Source organism: Neophocaena asiaeorientalis, unplaced genomic scaffold (assembly GCF_003031525.2).
Source record: "Neophocaena asiaeorientalis asiaeorientalis breed wild unplaced genomic scaffold, Neophocaena_asiaeorientalis_V1.1 scaffold102, whole genome shotgun sequence".
Lineage (NCBI taxonomy): Eukaryota > Metazoa > Chordata > Mammalia > Artiodactyla > Phocoenidae > Neophocaena > Neophocaena asiaeorientalis.
In genome coordinates, this window is record NW_020175078.1 from 2,182,952 (window position 1) to 2,199,230 (window position 16,279).

The 16,279-nt window shown below is 38.8% G+C and overlaps 1 protein-coding gene across 1 annotated transcript in view; it reads right to left on the reverse strand.

Annotated features, from left to right (window-relative positions):
* THSD7B (thrombospondin type 1 domain containing 7B) overlaps nt 1–16,279 on the reverse strand; it is a 1,119,563-nt gene that overhangs the window by 33,953 nt on the left and 1,069,331 nt on the right. Inside the window, exons 21-23 of the mRNA XM_024764108.1 lie at nt 8,399–8,540; nt 6,904–7,019; nt 4,671–4,788 (exon numbers count right to left, since the gene is read on the reverse strand). Of these exons, the coding sequence (XP_024619876.1) occupies nt 4,671–4,788; nt 6,904–7,019; nt 8,399–8,540 (376 nt within the window). The remainder of the gene's footprint in view (nt 1–4,670; nt 4,789–6,903; nt 7,020–8,398; nt 8,541–16,279) is intronic.

Sequence of the window (16,279 nt, forward strand, 5' to 3'; positions counted from 1 at the left end):
CATCAGTGTCTGTTACTTTTGTGTATATTCACTTGTCTATTTGCCGTCTCCCTGTCTTGTCATCACCATCTAGTTTCCTACTAGAATGTTAGTTTTATGAAGTCAGGGGACTTTGTTTCTCTGGGATCTTATCCTTTCTATACATGGTGTATCCTCAGCTCCTGGGAGAATGCCTGGCTTTGGGGAAACTTCCAGTGAGTATTTGTGAAATATATGAGTAAACGTCTCTACAGCCCTGACTTCTAGAAGTCAAAATAGCAGGATGACCATATAATGTATTTTCTGCACTGCCACTTTTGACAGTGAAAGAGTGCGCCAATAGGTGTCAGGATATGAATAATAGATGTAAACTTTATAAATCCTGGTTCAATAAATAAAGGAAAAATAGAATACATATAAATTTAGATTCCTGGAACGTTTGCCAAATATCAGGATTATGGAATATTTTTTTAAAAGGCATTATTACATCTTAATTCAGGAGATCAAGGCATCTAAAGGTCAAGAAAGGATTCTCAAGAACTTATCCTAGCAGACCCTTAGAAGCTAGCTAGAGGTGATTTATAACTAGTGCTATATTTATGTGCCAATGGAAACTATCAAATGACTTCCAAGTGCTTTCACAATTCGATTTCTCTACGTAGTTAACATCCCTTCTTTAGTCCTTCTGTGCCTTAGGTCACACGATGACTTTCCTTAGGAAATTTTCGATCGTTTGTCTTTGTTTATTATTCTAAGGATTAGAAAAGGTGAATTTAAGTTCAAACTCTAATCGCCTAGAAATCTCTAATAGTGGGATTCAGATTTGGAAAGTATTTTTCCTTGTTTGTTTTTGTTTTTCAAGTAGACTAACGAGGTCTCATGAGTCCACAGCACTAACAGAACTGCTTGAAAAATTAAAGTCATATTTTATAATACTAAACTTACAATTGGGGGTCTTAGTTTCAAAGGTAGTGTATTAGCATAACATGGAGATCTGTTACGTTTCACTGACTTTGTACAGTGGCAGAATTAGGATATCTGGGGCAAAAATAATGATAAACAGAGGTTCTGTCTCCTTGCATTGAACACATTCTTGAGTAGTGATACTCAAGACTTGTGAGTTTAATTAGAGAGAGGAGAAAATAGCCCCTGGCAGGGGTTGGCTGCCTTTGGGCTTACGATCCAGTCTGCAAGCTTTTCCCCTTCAAACTTTCCCCTATAGTCCAAAACCACCTGGGCAGTGACAAACGTTAACTGAGATTTCCCCATGTGCCAGGTACTGTGCTGCATGGGAACTAGAGGGATTCACCTATGAAGAACCCAAACAAGGTCGTTGATTCCTTAGACAGACGGATATTAAAATTGATTCAGGGACTTCCCTGGTGGTCCAGTGGGTAAGACTCCACACTCCCAATCCCCGGTTGGGGAACTAGATACTTGCATGCATGCCGCAACAAAGATCCCATGTGCCGCAACTAAGACCCGGTGCAGACTAACTAAATAGATAAATAAATAAATATTTTTTTAAAATGCCATTTGAAACATTGTAAAATGTCTATATTGACACGATGACAAAATAAAAATTCTAAAAAAATTGATTCAATTTATACATAATTAAAGTATTAGAAGGTGATAGTGGGGGTGATGGTGAGATATTCCACGGGAGGCAAGGAATCAAGGTGGAAGGAAGCATACACTCAAGATCGTGACTGAAATATACTATATCACAGCAGAGAGATCCAACATGATGGTGGAGGGTGATGGGGATAGAGAGGCAGGCATGCGGGAGATCCTACAGGTCCTCGTGGACCATGCTCACAATACAGGACTTCATCCCTTCTCTACTTTTCCATGCTACCCTTTACGGCTGTTCTCATAGCTGTAGGAGAGTCACACCTCCTAGCAGAGGCCCAGGAGGACAAGACTGCAGTGCTTCTGGCTGTGGGATAACCAGGGTAGCTCACGCTGGACAGGGAAGCAACCAGTTATTCACATCACTAATGCAAATAACACCTCTAGTTTAATGAACTCATCTACATGTAATATTACCTATTTGTTTACTGTGTATTGTCCCTCAACTAGATTGTAAGCACCATGAGAAGAGGGAAATTGTCTTCCCCCCCCCCGCTTCATGTCCAACACATTGTACTATGACGGGCAGATTAGTATTTGTTTAATGGATAAATGACTCTTAAGTCAATAGGAAAACAACTCTTTGGCTTTGCATTTTCAAAATATTACTTAGACTGTGATTTTAATGTATGGACTTTGAGTGGGGTAAAAGGACGAGATGTGAGAGTGGACCATGAGAGGAACTGAGTCTATGGGAAAATCTTTAAAAGACCCTAGGGAGTCTCTGATAACACTCTTTCCTGCTGGCGCGTAGGAAGGTGGAGATGGAAATTAACACATAATAAACACCAATGCTGTGTCAGGTACTGTGCTAGACGCCTACATATACTTCATAGCATTTAATTCTCAAACCCCAAACAAAGCCTCTAACATGTGCATGAATTCCATTTTAGAGATGAAGAAGCTGAGACTCAGATAGAGTAAGTCATTTGCCTAAAGAGCTGCAATTTGAAACTCGATTTACCCAACTTTAAAGTTGATGCCCAGCTGGAAACTATACATGCTGCCAATCAGAATATTTGAGAAACTAATATAGGTCAATCGATCACTGAAATCTTGGTCCTAAGATTTGCCATTTGGTTTCCTGAGGTGCTTTGTAGGCTCTCAATTGTGCAGGAGATGGCATGCTGTTATTTCTGGACATTGTGATTCCCAGAGTTTCATTTTGAGTGATGCTCTTTATGGAAATAAATTTCAGCTTCCTTAGCTGTGGTTTTCTAAGGCATATCCTGAGTACTGTTGTCAGCTCTGCCCTCTCCAGGATCTTAGAGTTGAGTTCGCAGGTGAGCCCCTTTTCCTGCTACATCCTGCGTTTGCTCCTCAGACAATCCCAACTAAGGCAGAGAATTATCAATATGCCCAGTATGCTCATTTGTGAATAGCTTAGAAATGAGCCCATATCCTAGTTCCAGTGGTCCAGTCACTGAGCTTCTAAAAACCTCCTTCCAAATATCTTTGGTGATCAGATCCAGGTCTTTTAACCCCTTTCCCCATCAGATTCCATGATTCCTCCAACATGCAATTCTTCTTCCCTTTTCCTCCCCTACTTAGTGACTAACCATATAGCAGGATTTTCCCTAGGTCCCTATTCCAAATTTCTGACATTTACCTTGTGATAAACTGTAACTCTTTTTCAGGATGAGAACCCTATCCTAAACCACAGCTCTGTGCTTGCCTGTTATGCTCTCCTTGTTCTCTTTATATGGACACATGTTTTGGTCCCTACTTTAGCCTGATGGCTGGAGTGCCATCTGCTGCTGCCATTTGCCTAGCTCCCGAGTATCAGCTGCCCCCTGAATTCCTTGCCATTGTTCATTATTTACCCAGGAACTTATAGTATTAATAGCTATCTGTTCAGCAAAGATTTATACTCCCTTTCCTCCACAGGAACCGTTTCCTCCATAACACTGTTGTTAAGAAGCGACTGGCCATCCAGAAACTACATTTCCTACTCTGCTATCTTGCACTGAGCTGGAGAAGTGCAACCAAATTTTATCCGATGGAATATAGATAGCAGAGATATACACAACTTCCAATCTGGTCCATAAAAACCTCCCCAGGACGAGCTGGATATCACCCTCCAGAGAAACTTGATTATGTTTAAGCGGTAGGGCCTCCATCAATCTGTGTCCATGGTTGACTTCGTGAAGCAGAAACTACCCCTTCCTTTATGGGAGTGAAAAATTAGTTTCTAATCTATGATATGAAGCCACTGTGACTGGGGGGGTTTACCTGATAAGGGAACTAATTTTACTTATAGGATACATCTTCTTCTAAAAGCCACAGAGGCTAACAAATTTTGAATTGGTTGAACTTAGGACCTTTACAATAAACACCGTCCCATGGGGTCAGCGGCCCCTCCGGGGTCTGTCACTGTTACTAGGCCAGTTCTTCACCCTCTGCCTCATTATAAAGGACTGATACTACTCAGCCATAAAAAAAGAACGAAATAATGCCATTTGCAGCAACGTGGATGCCACTAGAGATTATCATGCTAAGTGAAGTAAGTCAGACAGAGAGGGACAAACACCATCTGGAATCTAAAATATGGCACAAATGAACCTATCTATGAAACAGAAACAGACTTACAGACATAGAGAACAGACTTGTGGTTGGTTGCCACGGGGGAAGGGTGTGAGAGAGTTTCTACAAGCTGAGCAGTTTGGGCTGAGCAGATGTAAACTAATATATAGGAAGGATAAACAACAAGGTCCTACTGTGTAACATGGGGAACTATAGTCAATATCCTGTGATAAACCATAATGGAAAAGAATATTTAAAAAAAGAACGCCTACTATGTGTATAACTGAGTCACTTTGCTGACAGCAGAGATTGCCACAGTATTGTAAGTCTACTATACTTCAACAACAAAAAAGAAACATTAAAAAATAAAAAAGGACTCATAGGAGGCCAGGCTCGTTCCCTCTGCTCCCCTGGGTCAGCCTCATGTGATGTCCAGCTGGCCAACATGCCTTATCCCGTGTGTCAAGCTATGGCATACGGAGAGATACTTAAAGACTAAATTGTTTTGTGGGAACCAACACAGGGAAGCCACATACCTCCATGACCACAAGTCTGTGAGCACTCTGTCCAAGCCGTCCACCCCGAGAGCTGACAGTTGACCACGCATTCCACCAGGCAGTGAAGGCTCATCCTCTGGGGCTTCTCCAAGTTATGCTGCAGATGGGAGGGAAATGTGATTGTACTGGAGAATTCACAGCAACATCCAATCAAATCACTATCCTTTTATGGGATAATAATCTTTATTCTATGAGAATAACCTTTCTGCATTTTTGTGGGGAAAAATATCCTGGCTTGTAGAAACTGATGGCAAGCCTAGAAAATGATGGTCCTTATTTCACGAAATAGAAACTTGTCAGCCCCAATTTTTTTTGATAAAATCCTCAACTTTAGAAGTAGATTGGCAGTTAAGGTACCGGGAAAGCAGGCAGTTATGTGACACAGAGATCTGTCCTGTCACTCAGCCAGCAAGGAACCAGGAGGATGCCTCGTTGTTAAATCTAGGCTCCTTGCCCTCTGGATGGGCCAACAGTACATAGAGAGCTCAAATTAATAGCTACCTAGGCTAAAATAATAAACAGAAAAAGAATAAAACTCAAATCTACAAACCACCTAAAGTTTGTAAAAAAGACCAATTAGCTAAAAACAATCACGGTCTTAATCAAGGGAAAAGTTGATGATACTGTTTCTTTTCCTCTTATCCTTTCTGAAATCCACATCTAGGCAAAATTACACATTTCCTAATGGCCAAGGTAGAAGAGGTCTTAGTGAAAGAATAAATCATCCAAGAAACACAGAAAGAACAATAAAAAAATTCTGTTTTAGGAATCACACACTGTGTGATTGGGGAAAATGCTAACACTCAATACAAGTTACATATTAGCAATGTCCACACTGAGATAAAATTAATGATTATAGCATGATTACTTGCTAAGTGGGCAAAATAGAAATGACCACATGGGATCTATGACCCATTTGAGATATATAGGTATTCTAGTTAGGTTAATTTGGGACTTTAACGTTCTTTAAATATTTGCTGGATATATGGGAATTTAGAAAGCAGAGAAACTGATTTTTCTATTAATGAATAGTTTATATCGCTCTTTGTATCAAAAGGAAAGCTTTATTTTGTACACTAAATGTAAGATTTTCACTTATTTGGAGTTGTTGTAGATTGGTGATTTATTTGTCTTGAAGCAGACAACATCTTGAGAGGGAGATGAAATTAAACAAAATGTTAAAATAAATCACTGACACTTGGTAGACGGAACTCTGCCCTGTATTAGCCAGTCTCAGCATTTCATTAAATGGGATGTTCAATTTCAGATGGTCTAGTCTCAGGGCTGGTGTTGGTCCATGGTGGTACTGTTGGTTTAAAGAGATGTTATGGCAGTACTTAACAAGGCTGAATCAGGATCGGTGAGGAGGGTTTTGTTCTGATTTTAATTTCCACTTGTGGACTGTTCTTACTTAAGGAGAAATGGGACAACTTTTATTTTGCTGGTTTCCGTGGAAACCTGAGCTAACTGGCCCCACCTATTTCCAATTATTCCAAAGACTGTTTTAGTGATTCTTATAATGGGACAGCATATGGTCATCTTTATTTCTATTAAACTGCCCCCATCGTGCATTTCACTTATACGTTGGGAAGGAAACGCCAACTTTCTTGCAACAGGTTTGATTACAGTTTTTGTCCAAACTCCACATATTTTGTCATTGGGAAAAAAAGGGAGCAATAAAATTACAAAAATTCAAAAGCCACTAATTTGAAACTTGGTAGGCAGGCATTTTGACTTACCTTGAGAAGAAAAACGCAACTGTGCTAATTACCTAGCAATCATTTGCTCAGCAAATTAGCAAAGTATTCTAATAGCAAGTGTCAGTATTCATCTTATATGCAAGGAACGGTGTTTCCTATTTAGGCAAATGAATCACCCGCCCGATACAAAGAGTCATATTTAAATATTAGAGTCACCTGATGTCAATAGTTTGTTGGCAAATAAGTTCTTTAAAATAATGGAAAAAACTGTATTTTTAATGAATCCATTTCCCCAATGCAAAATGACCTTTCCTGGTCATTTTAACTAAGTTCAAACGAGTGAGATATAACTGTATGATACTAGTACCTCTACTCTGACTGAACCTAAGCTGTGATGAGTAGAAATCAGACTGTCATTTATATCAAGCACTGTGGAGGTTGCAGACCAATATTCAAAAGAATAAACAAACAAACAAAGCCATGGGTGTGGGATACAAGTATACACAACTCACCTGCTCGCACTGGTCCACACTGACAGGCTTGCCATCACTGCGCACACAGCTCAGAAGGCGGGTCCTGATGCCTTGCCCACAGGTCGCATTTTCACTCAGCTGGCACGTGCTCCACTCTACAGGCACAGGGTCACCACACTGAGTTTCAAAGTTATGACCATGTGAGCAAAATACAACAAACCTTTGATTCTCTGCATTGGTGGAGGAGAGTGTGTACAGAATCTTTCAAGTGGCTTCTAAAAGCATCCTGCAATTCTTTTATTGAAAAACAATCAATCAGATCACCAAATAACAAAAGTGAGCTACCTTCCTAAGTTTGGTTTCTTGAGGTCAAAAGCCAAGTAATTTTTAGAAACCGTCTCATAGTTGGCTGAGGTAGGAAAAGAGAAACACTAAGCACAAGGGCAAAGGAAAACCAGTTTGGAATCATCTATTTGCTGGGGCTAATTGAGAGAGGAAAACAAGAACAACAACCAGAAATGATGCTAGTCTTTGATGTAAACTTGAAGATGTTTTCAAGGAATAAACATAATTTTCTAAAGGTACATTGGAGCCAAGAGAGGTACCCCAGAAGGGAAAGGGGGCAAGATATATGCACTATTTCAGGAACTCTCATTTTAAGAAAATTATTCTCTCGTGAGAGAAGCTTTTGTCAGTTTGGCTAATTGTATTACAAACTGGACACCAGGAGTTAGAATAAACCATCCCATGACTAATTCTTTTTTAAAAAATCTTATTTTGTTCTTGTGGGTAGAAAAAAAAAAAAAGATCCTAGATCATATACAGTAAGAACCTATCTAAGGAGATTTTTCATATGTGGTAGATGATCTAAGAGTTTAATAGGAAGAGCAAAGCCATATATAGTAAAATCAGCATTTTAAAGACATGCTCTTCCAGTAAAAGGAAATTTTACTGTATTTCTCAAAAATTATTATGAAAACTAATGATCTGAAGGACCTTTAACTAAAGAAAAAGGGAACATACGTCAGGTCAATGTTTACCTATAAAGACAATCAGACAGCCCCATAGAATTCCCCAGGAGGTTCTCTACACGAGAAATCTCGGTAGTGCCGCTGTGTCCTCAGTGGGGAATTAGTTTCAGGAAAAGGCTATTGTTTTGCCTCTGCAGGCATGTGGCCATTTGGTCATCAGTACTGAATTCTATGCTGAGACAACCGCTTCCACATTTCGTGGCATTCTGTGTGTCTGCCGCTACAGGGAATGGCAGGGAGCAGATCAATGTGACTACACAGTCCTTTGGTATCAGACACTGAGCCCTATGGTGCCCAAGAGAAACCTGAGCTGTGTCTGAATGAGGCTGTGGTGATTTTCAGTGCCTCTAAAACATCCCTACCCAGTCAGGTCCCCCATTCATCCTTCGTGAGCCCCATAGAGCAAGTACATCACAAGCTTGAATTTCTTGAAATAACAAAAGCCATGGACCAGCTCCATTCTATGACAGCTTGGTTCCTTGCTTCGTGGTTTTCAACCGTACCTGTTAGATTGTACTGGAACTGGAAGCAATTTTCATTGAGGAGGCAGGGCCGCACCTGTGAGTCTTCAGCGCACGTCCTTGAGCTCAGTGACGGCCTCAGCAGATGGCGGGTCCTTCTCTGCATTGTGTGTGGATCACACGACTGTGAAAATCAAAGAGCAGGCAGAGTTATAAAGGACCCCATGTTTGTTGATAAATTCTATGTGCTTATCTGTATACACGGAGACACATGTACAGCAGCCACAGGGTAGAGACTGTTGAGAGTATGAAACAGAATATTTAGAAAACAAAACCATTATGGGATTCAATGTAAATAGTTTTGGGGGTTTTCACCTGACAGCTCTTTCTTGTTCTACATTACACTGAAGCCTACATTTCTATCTCCCATGTATACTTAGGCACATGAGACTATTTTCATCCATTAAACACTCTCTATTCTAAAATGAGTCTGCCATGTAGCAAGAGACGAATGCATTTTGATGTTTCAATGAATGAAAAAAAGGAAGATAATGTCCCTTGTGCCCTCAGATAGTCTAACCCAATAGAAATAATCACACAGAACATTTTAATGAGAAAATCATTTTAAAAAAACAGAGAGAGGGAATTATGAAATCAATATTGCCGATATACCAAAACTTTCCTCTTATTTGGGAGGACCTCTGATCCACAGAAGATGAGCCACTGCATGCTGTTGCCATTTCAGCAAAATAAATGTACAAATATGAACTTCAAAGATCTCCTGCAAAAATCAAAATCTACCCAGGGGTCTCACATGTCCTCTTATAGCCTCAACTCATATGACATTCTTGAGCCAGGTAAAGCTACCTGCTACCCGTCATCCATCTGCTCTACTCACAGAGGACCTTCAGAAGTTCCCCACTACTGCAATAATCTCCTTTCACATGTCCTAAATCCTATACTTCTTCTTCTTTAGAACACTAACCAAGGCTTCATCATTGACAGTCTTTCTCTTAAGAATGACAGATCCTTCTCTTCCTTCCTAAGCAACCCATGCTGAAGAGCACAGGCTTTGATTCTAAACATATACATATAAGTTCCACCTGCCCTTATATGATCATTCTTTGTTTATTACTCTGTCTCCTTTTCTTTATAAACTCTTTGAAGGCATGATGGATCATGATTTCTACTTCCCATATCACTCCCCGAAAATCTTAATATACATTTTACCCGCAGTGGTTGTTCAATAAACACCATTAAATATGGTCACGACAATGTAACTCCAGACCTAAAAACCTCGGGCACATAGATGTTTAAGCCACAGGAAAAAGAGAAGTCTCTGAAGTGATGTCATCAAATCATCATTTCCATATTTGGGATGTTTATTTTTTTATTCCTTTACCTTTTCAGATATTGTAGCAAGAACAACCTGTAAACTTAATCTTGGCTGTTAATTAAAATGATAATGTTGGATGGCACTGAAATATGCAGAAAAATGCCACAAAAGTCTCTTCTAATTTTAAATGTTTAGAGCCATTGAAACACATTTATTATCCATGTGGCTTTATAGTTGAATCATCTCTCAATACTTTTTTTTTTTTTCTTTTTGCAGTACGCAGGACTCTCATTGTTGTGGCCCCTCCCATTACAGAGCACAGGCTCCGGACGCGCAGGACCAGCGGCCATGGCTCACGGGCCCAGCCGCTCCGCGGCAAGTGGGATCCTCCCAGACTGGGTCACGAACCCATGTCCCCTGCATCAGCAGGCGTACTCTCAACCACTGCGCCACCAGGGAAGCCCTGTCAATACTTTTAAAGTCATTTTATGTTTTCATTGTATCAAATTGTCTCTAGATGATCAAGAAGAGCCACTGAAATCAGGTAATTATTCTGAATTATCTGAAAAGGAATCCCATGCTAAATGCTTACAAATAATTTCTTATTGGTTCACCAATTAGTTTGTTTGTTCTCATGGGAAGGAATAATAACTTAAATGATTTACCAATGAAAGAAAATGAAAGTATCTTAAAAGATACTCCTTCTTTGAGAAGATAAACAAAATTGATAAACCATTAGCCAGACTCATCAAGAAAAAAAGGGAGAAGACTCAAATCAATAGAATTAGAAATGAAAAAGAAGTAATAACTGACACTGCAGAAATACAAAAGATCATGAGAGATTACTACAAGCAACTCTATGCCAATAAAATGGACAACCTGGAAGAAATGGACAAATTTGTAGAAAGGCACAACCTGCCAAGACTGAATCAGGAAGAAATAGAAAAAATGAACAGACCAATCACAAGCACTGAAATTGAAACTGTGATTAAAAATCTTCCAACAAACAAAAGCCCAGGACCAGATGGCTTCACAGGCAAATTCTATCAAGAAGGGGTGTGATGGGGAGGGTGGGAGGGAGGGAGATCCAGGAGGGAAGAGATATGGGAACATGTGTGTATATATAGCTGATTCGTTTTGCTGGAGGGCGGAGGCTGGCACACCATTGTGAAGCAGTTATACTCCAATAAAGATGTTAAAAAAAAAAAAAAAAAGATACTCCTGATTAGTGTTCTGCTACTTTTCTACCTTATAAAAATCCATTAATGTTTGAACCAAATGAGCATGTGTAAGGATTATGAACCTGCTTAGTCTAAACCATCAAATAAAGCAAAAGAGAAAATAACACCCACAAACATGAACACACAATTGAAATGACTATGTAACCTTGAACAATTCACTTATATATTCTGTATCTTAGTTCTTCATCTAGACCTGGGTGAGAAAGGGGTTTGAAGAAGACAGGGGCGTAATTTGATAGTCTTTAAGAATACCTTCCCTCAGACCTTATATGCGTATCAGTCTCTAGTCCGCTGGATATGCTTTTAAGATGATACCCTCTCTCTGCCTGTCATTCATAGCCATGTAGACTTTAATTATCACTTTCTAGAAATTAATAATATTGAAAACTAACACTGCAGCTAACTGTCTTACTAACACTATCCATAGAAACAGGCAAAGAAGAGGCGCAGATGACTGAAATCCACAAACACAATCCAACCTAATCTCAGGTGATATTTGTACATTCCACCTTTTAAAATTGCCCTAGTGCTGCTAACAAGTCATAGATCGACTTAGTGTGTCTCCTCACTCCTTTCTCTTCATTAGCTATTTATTGGAAGTTCATAAGATAATGAATAGGTCACTAGGGAGATGAGGGTGGGCTAAGAAAAAAAGAATGACAGAGGAGGCTTACACCCAGATGATTTCTTTATTGGATCAAGACTCTTCAGATATAAACTGGGATCTTTTCTCCTCTACAGTATTTATACAAAGACATACTGTCAACTTCCTGAATAGAGAAGTGAGAAACTGATGTGTTGATAACTAACTGAAAGTCAACTTTGGACCAGTCTCATTATAAAGGACAAAGTTATATAGCTAAAGTTTATTTGCTAGGGAAGGAGATGACCAATAAGAACCAGTAGAATCTGGTACGTAAGCCCTTTTATGAGACTAGATGTTTGAACTCTGAAAACCAGCACTTACCGTAAAGTTCAATCCTTCATTACGACATTGTGCCTTCACACCTTTTGTTCTCTCTAGCAACAAGGCCTTTACCCCTGGGCCTGACCTAAATATTTGTATTCATCTGTCAAAATTAAATCAGATAGTCCCTCTGAGAGCCTCCACTGACTTCCCGGTACTCTTATAAATGGACTCACCACGTGTAGTAAACATTTCCACTGCACTAGTATCGATAAGTGTGTATTCCTTCCCATGGGCTATTTGGAGAGCATGTGTCTTAATTTTCTTGGACATTGAGAGCCTTGTCCTGTGTCTGACATACAGTATGTAAATAATAAATATTTGGTGGTGTAGGATAATTTGGTTCTTTCTGGGCGATAAGACTGGATTTTTGTAAGCTGCCATTAGCAGACAAAAGGTCAACCCTCGACTATGATCACACTGTCTAAATGTAAGGGTTCCCCATAGGTCTGTAAGTCTGATAAAATGAGAATATAATATTTTCTCTCCTTCCCATACTTTTTCTATAAAATCCAAATGGTATTTCCCAGTCTATCATTAAACTAATAAATTATATCGGTAAATGAGTTTTTAATTTACCCATATAAAATAACAATTTAGATGATTTATCTTCAATAAATCCAACTAAGAATGTATAATTTGATACTTTTCTCACAACACTGAACTATTAACAATGACTTCTATAAAATCCAAATGGTATTTCCCAGAATTACAGTCTATCATTAAACTAATAAATTATATCAGTAAATGAGTTTTTAATTTACCCATATAAAATAACAATTTAGATGATTTATCTTCAATAAATCCAACTAAGAATGTATAATTTGATACTTTTCTCACAACACTGAACTATTAACAATGACAGTTTAATAAAACCTGGCATAAATCCAGGCACCTATGAATTGAAGTCGCTCTGTAAATTTCTTGTCTTGAGATAAGCATGACTCCCTAAGGCCTGGCCTTGTCAGCGCCCATCAGATATTGAAACCCAAGGCCTTTACTCTGTTACAGGGTATCTCTGATAATTCTGAGAGTGTCTCTCCCTCATTTAGCCAATTAGCCCTATTGTCAGTCAGTAGTTCTGCTTTCTCTCTGTCTTTCATGAGGCAAAAAATAAAAAAAAAAAACATTGCGATGCTTTGTAAGGAAATTTTTGAATGAAACTAAACCCTGATTCTCAAAGGTTGATAAGAGAAAACCTCTAGGATAGAAAAGTTGCCTGAAGAATGTCACTCATGCCTCTCTTGTTTAAAATATTTCTCAGAGATTCTGAGAAACCCATTACAGGCATGAAAAATAAACGTTCTTTGTATATCATAATGCAACAAAGAGAGCAAAGTCAAAACCATACAGACTCTATGCTCAGTAAAATTAAGTGACAGTTTGTCTCCACAAACCTCAAACTATGAACAGGTGGGGACCAATGACTGAAGTTACGGAACTGTGTGAAATCAGCATCCAGCAGGAGAAAGGAGAAGGTAAAAATGGGGCATCTGACATACCCAAGAGTACCAAACTGGAAGACTAAACCTGGGAGTAGGAGATTTTTACATTCTCCAAAAGCAGGTGACTATAAGGGATCCGTGGAGAGATCAGTAGGTGATTATCAGTTTCGGCAAAGTTTCTCCTTACAGTACTACTTCCACAAGTAAATGAGCAAGGATGAAAGAATTGGAAGGTTGCCATTTTGTGTTTCCTAAATGATAAAGAGTTTAGGCTTTGACCATCAATGATAGCCAAGCACATAAAAAGGGATAACCACACCTTGCGTGCCTCCTGAAAAAGAGCACATCTTCTATGAAGGAGTCTTGCCAAAGACCCAAATCTGATTAACTCTTTGCATCCAACTTCCAATTTATGGGATATTCCAGGACAGAGGAACATGTTAAACTTCACCACAGGGATGCAATTTAAGAGACAGACTGGGGGGCTTCCCTGGTGGCGCAGTGGTTGAGAGTCCGCCTGCCGATGCAGTGGACACGAGTTCGTGCCCCAGTCCGGGAAGATCCCACATGCCGCAGAGAGGGGATGCAATTTAAGAGACAGACTGGGAAATTCAATAGGAAAGGTGACCTGTTTCCTTACCAATAAATTGCTGGAAGAAAAAAAAAAGAAAGAAATGGAAGAAGCTAGATTAAAAGAGATTTAAAGACATACATAAAAACAAGCTTGAACTTAATGGCTAGCCCACACAGATTACAGATCTAAAGAAAAAGTAAGAAAAAAGATTATCATAGAAGTCTGTGCAGAGTTGCCTTTTGAGGGAAGTGAGGAGGTCATAAGCTATGAAGCTTTTTGTACGTCACTGGCAAGTTTCTATCTCCTAACCTGGGTGGCTACTTCAAGAGTGTTTACCGGATCATTAAACTGTACAATTTGTTTTACATGGTTTTCTGTATTTGTGTTAAAATTAATATTTTAAAACATTTAAAAAAGTTCTCTCTCCTATCATCCTTGGAAAATTTAGGTTTCTTTTCATTATGGGATTTGATAGTCTCCTGATAGCAGTCTTTCCCGAAGTATGTCATTTTCTACAGTGTGTTAATAGGCGCCGAGAGACAAGAGTTTCACAGTCAAATGCATTTAGGAAATATTGAGCTAAATAGTGCTAAACAAGGATCTTTGTAATAGAGCTTTACTATGTTTTTACAGAGTCTTCTATTAAGGCATCAAAATCTGTTTTCTCCTTTCTTCCAGGGCACGGGAGTAGATCATATATCCCAGCCTTCCTTGCAGGTGGGTGTGACCAGGTAACTGAGTTCTGACAAATGAAAGGTAAGTAGGAGGCTATGTGTGACACCGCACCTCTCACCCTAAAACCTCCCACATGCTTTCCTCTGTGCTCTTCACCCTCTCCAGGGATCTGGAACGGTGATAACTGGAATGGCTTTGAAAGCCAAGCTTGAAGATGGCAGACGCTCCATTAGCCTGGATCCCAGGATGACTGTGTGGGGCAGAGTGTCCTATCCCTACCAAGAAATCCCACCGAGGACTGTTTGCTGGGAGATAAATAAAATTTTATTCCATTTCAACAGTTACAATTTGGGGTTGTTTTTGCAAATAATCTATTATTATACTATATATTGTGATTCTCTCAGAGTCTCAAACTTTTATGTATCCATTTAGCATTCCACATAACACATTTTGGGAAGCATGGACTTGCAGATTTTAAGATATAAATGAACAGGAAATTCTTCATAAATTACAAATTTATTATCTATATGAAATCAATTGTTCTCCTTAAGAACTCTTCTAGTAAGGTTTCCTTTCACTATTTTTTTTTTTTTTTGGCCATGCCATGCAGCTGTGGGATCTTAGTTCCCTGACCAGGGATTGAAGCCGGGCCCTCGGCAGTGAAAGTGCAGAGTCCTAACCACTGGACCCCCAGGGAATTCCCTCCATTTACTTTAAACAAATTGTTTTTGAGAAAACATTAAATGCAAGGCACTGTAGCAATGAATAAAACATCATCTCAGGGAGGATTTTCCTTTTATGCTTTGGATTTCCAAGAGATCATGCCTTGTCTCCCCCATAGATTTACATTTTAGAAGAACATTTTAAGGTTTTAGAAGGAAATACAGTTTTTTCATCTTCCCTATAAAACAAAGGTGTTTACTACATTTGCCTCTGAGGAAGTTTAGTTTACTAATTCGTGTCTGTTGTAAGGGAAGGTAGCAGGTGAGATTGATCTAGGTCATCTGAAGAGGTGGTTTTTACAAACTTCAAGTTATGACAAATTAGTGGGTTGTGAACACACTTTTAATAACTAATAATTTTATAGTGCTTACTATGTGCTGGTCACTGTTCTAAGTTCTCTAACTCATTTCATCCTCATAACAGCCTTGTAAGGTAGATATATTATTTTCCCCATTTTACTGATAGCACAGAATAGTTTAGTAATTTCATCAATATCACACAGCTAGAAAAGGGAAAAGCCAAGATTTCAACACCATCAGTCCAATACTACAGTCTATGTGGACTATGTTCTCAGTTTAGTGGGTAAAAGTCAGCACTTTAAAAACTGATAGAGCATAGCATGGAATATGTCTGTCATATACTCAGGGTGAGAATTATTTCATGAAACTGTTATTTCTGAGATATATATATATATATATATATATATATATATATATATATATATATATATATATATATATATATATATATATATATATATATATACATGTATGTATATATATATATACACACACACACACACACACATATATACATATCTCCAGAAGTAAGTGATGACGTATGTGATCATTTGTGATATAAAATGTATTTCTCACAGTGTGTCATGGTCGAAAATGTTTAAAAGCCACCAATCTAATAAAAAATGCTTATCAAAAGAACTTTTCCATTAAATAGACTGTCGT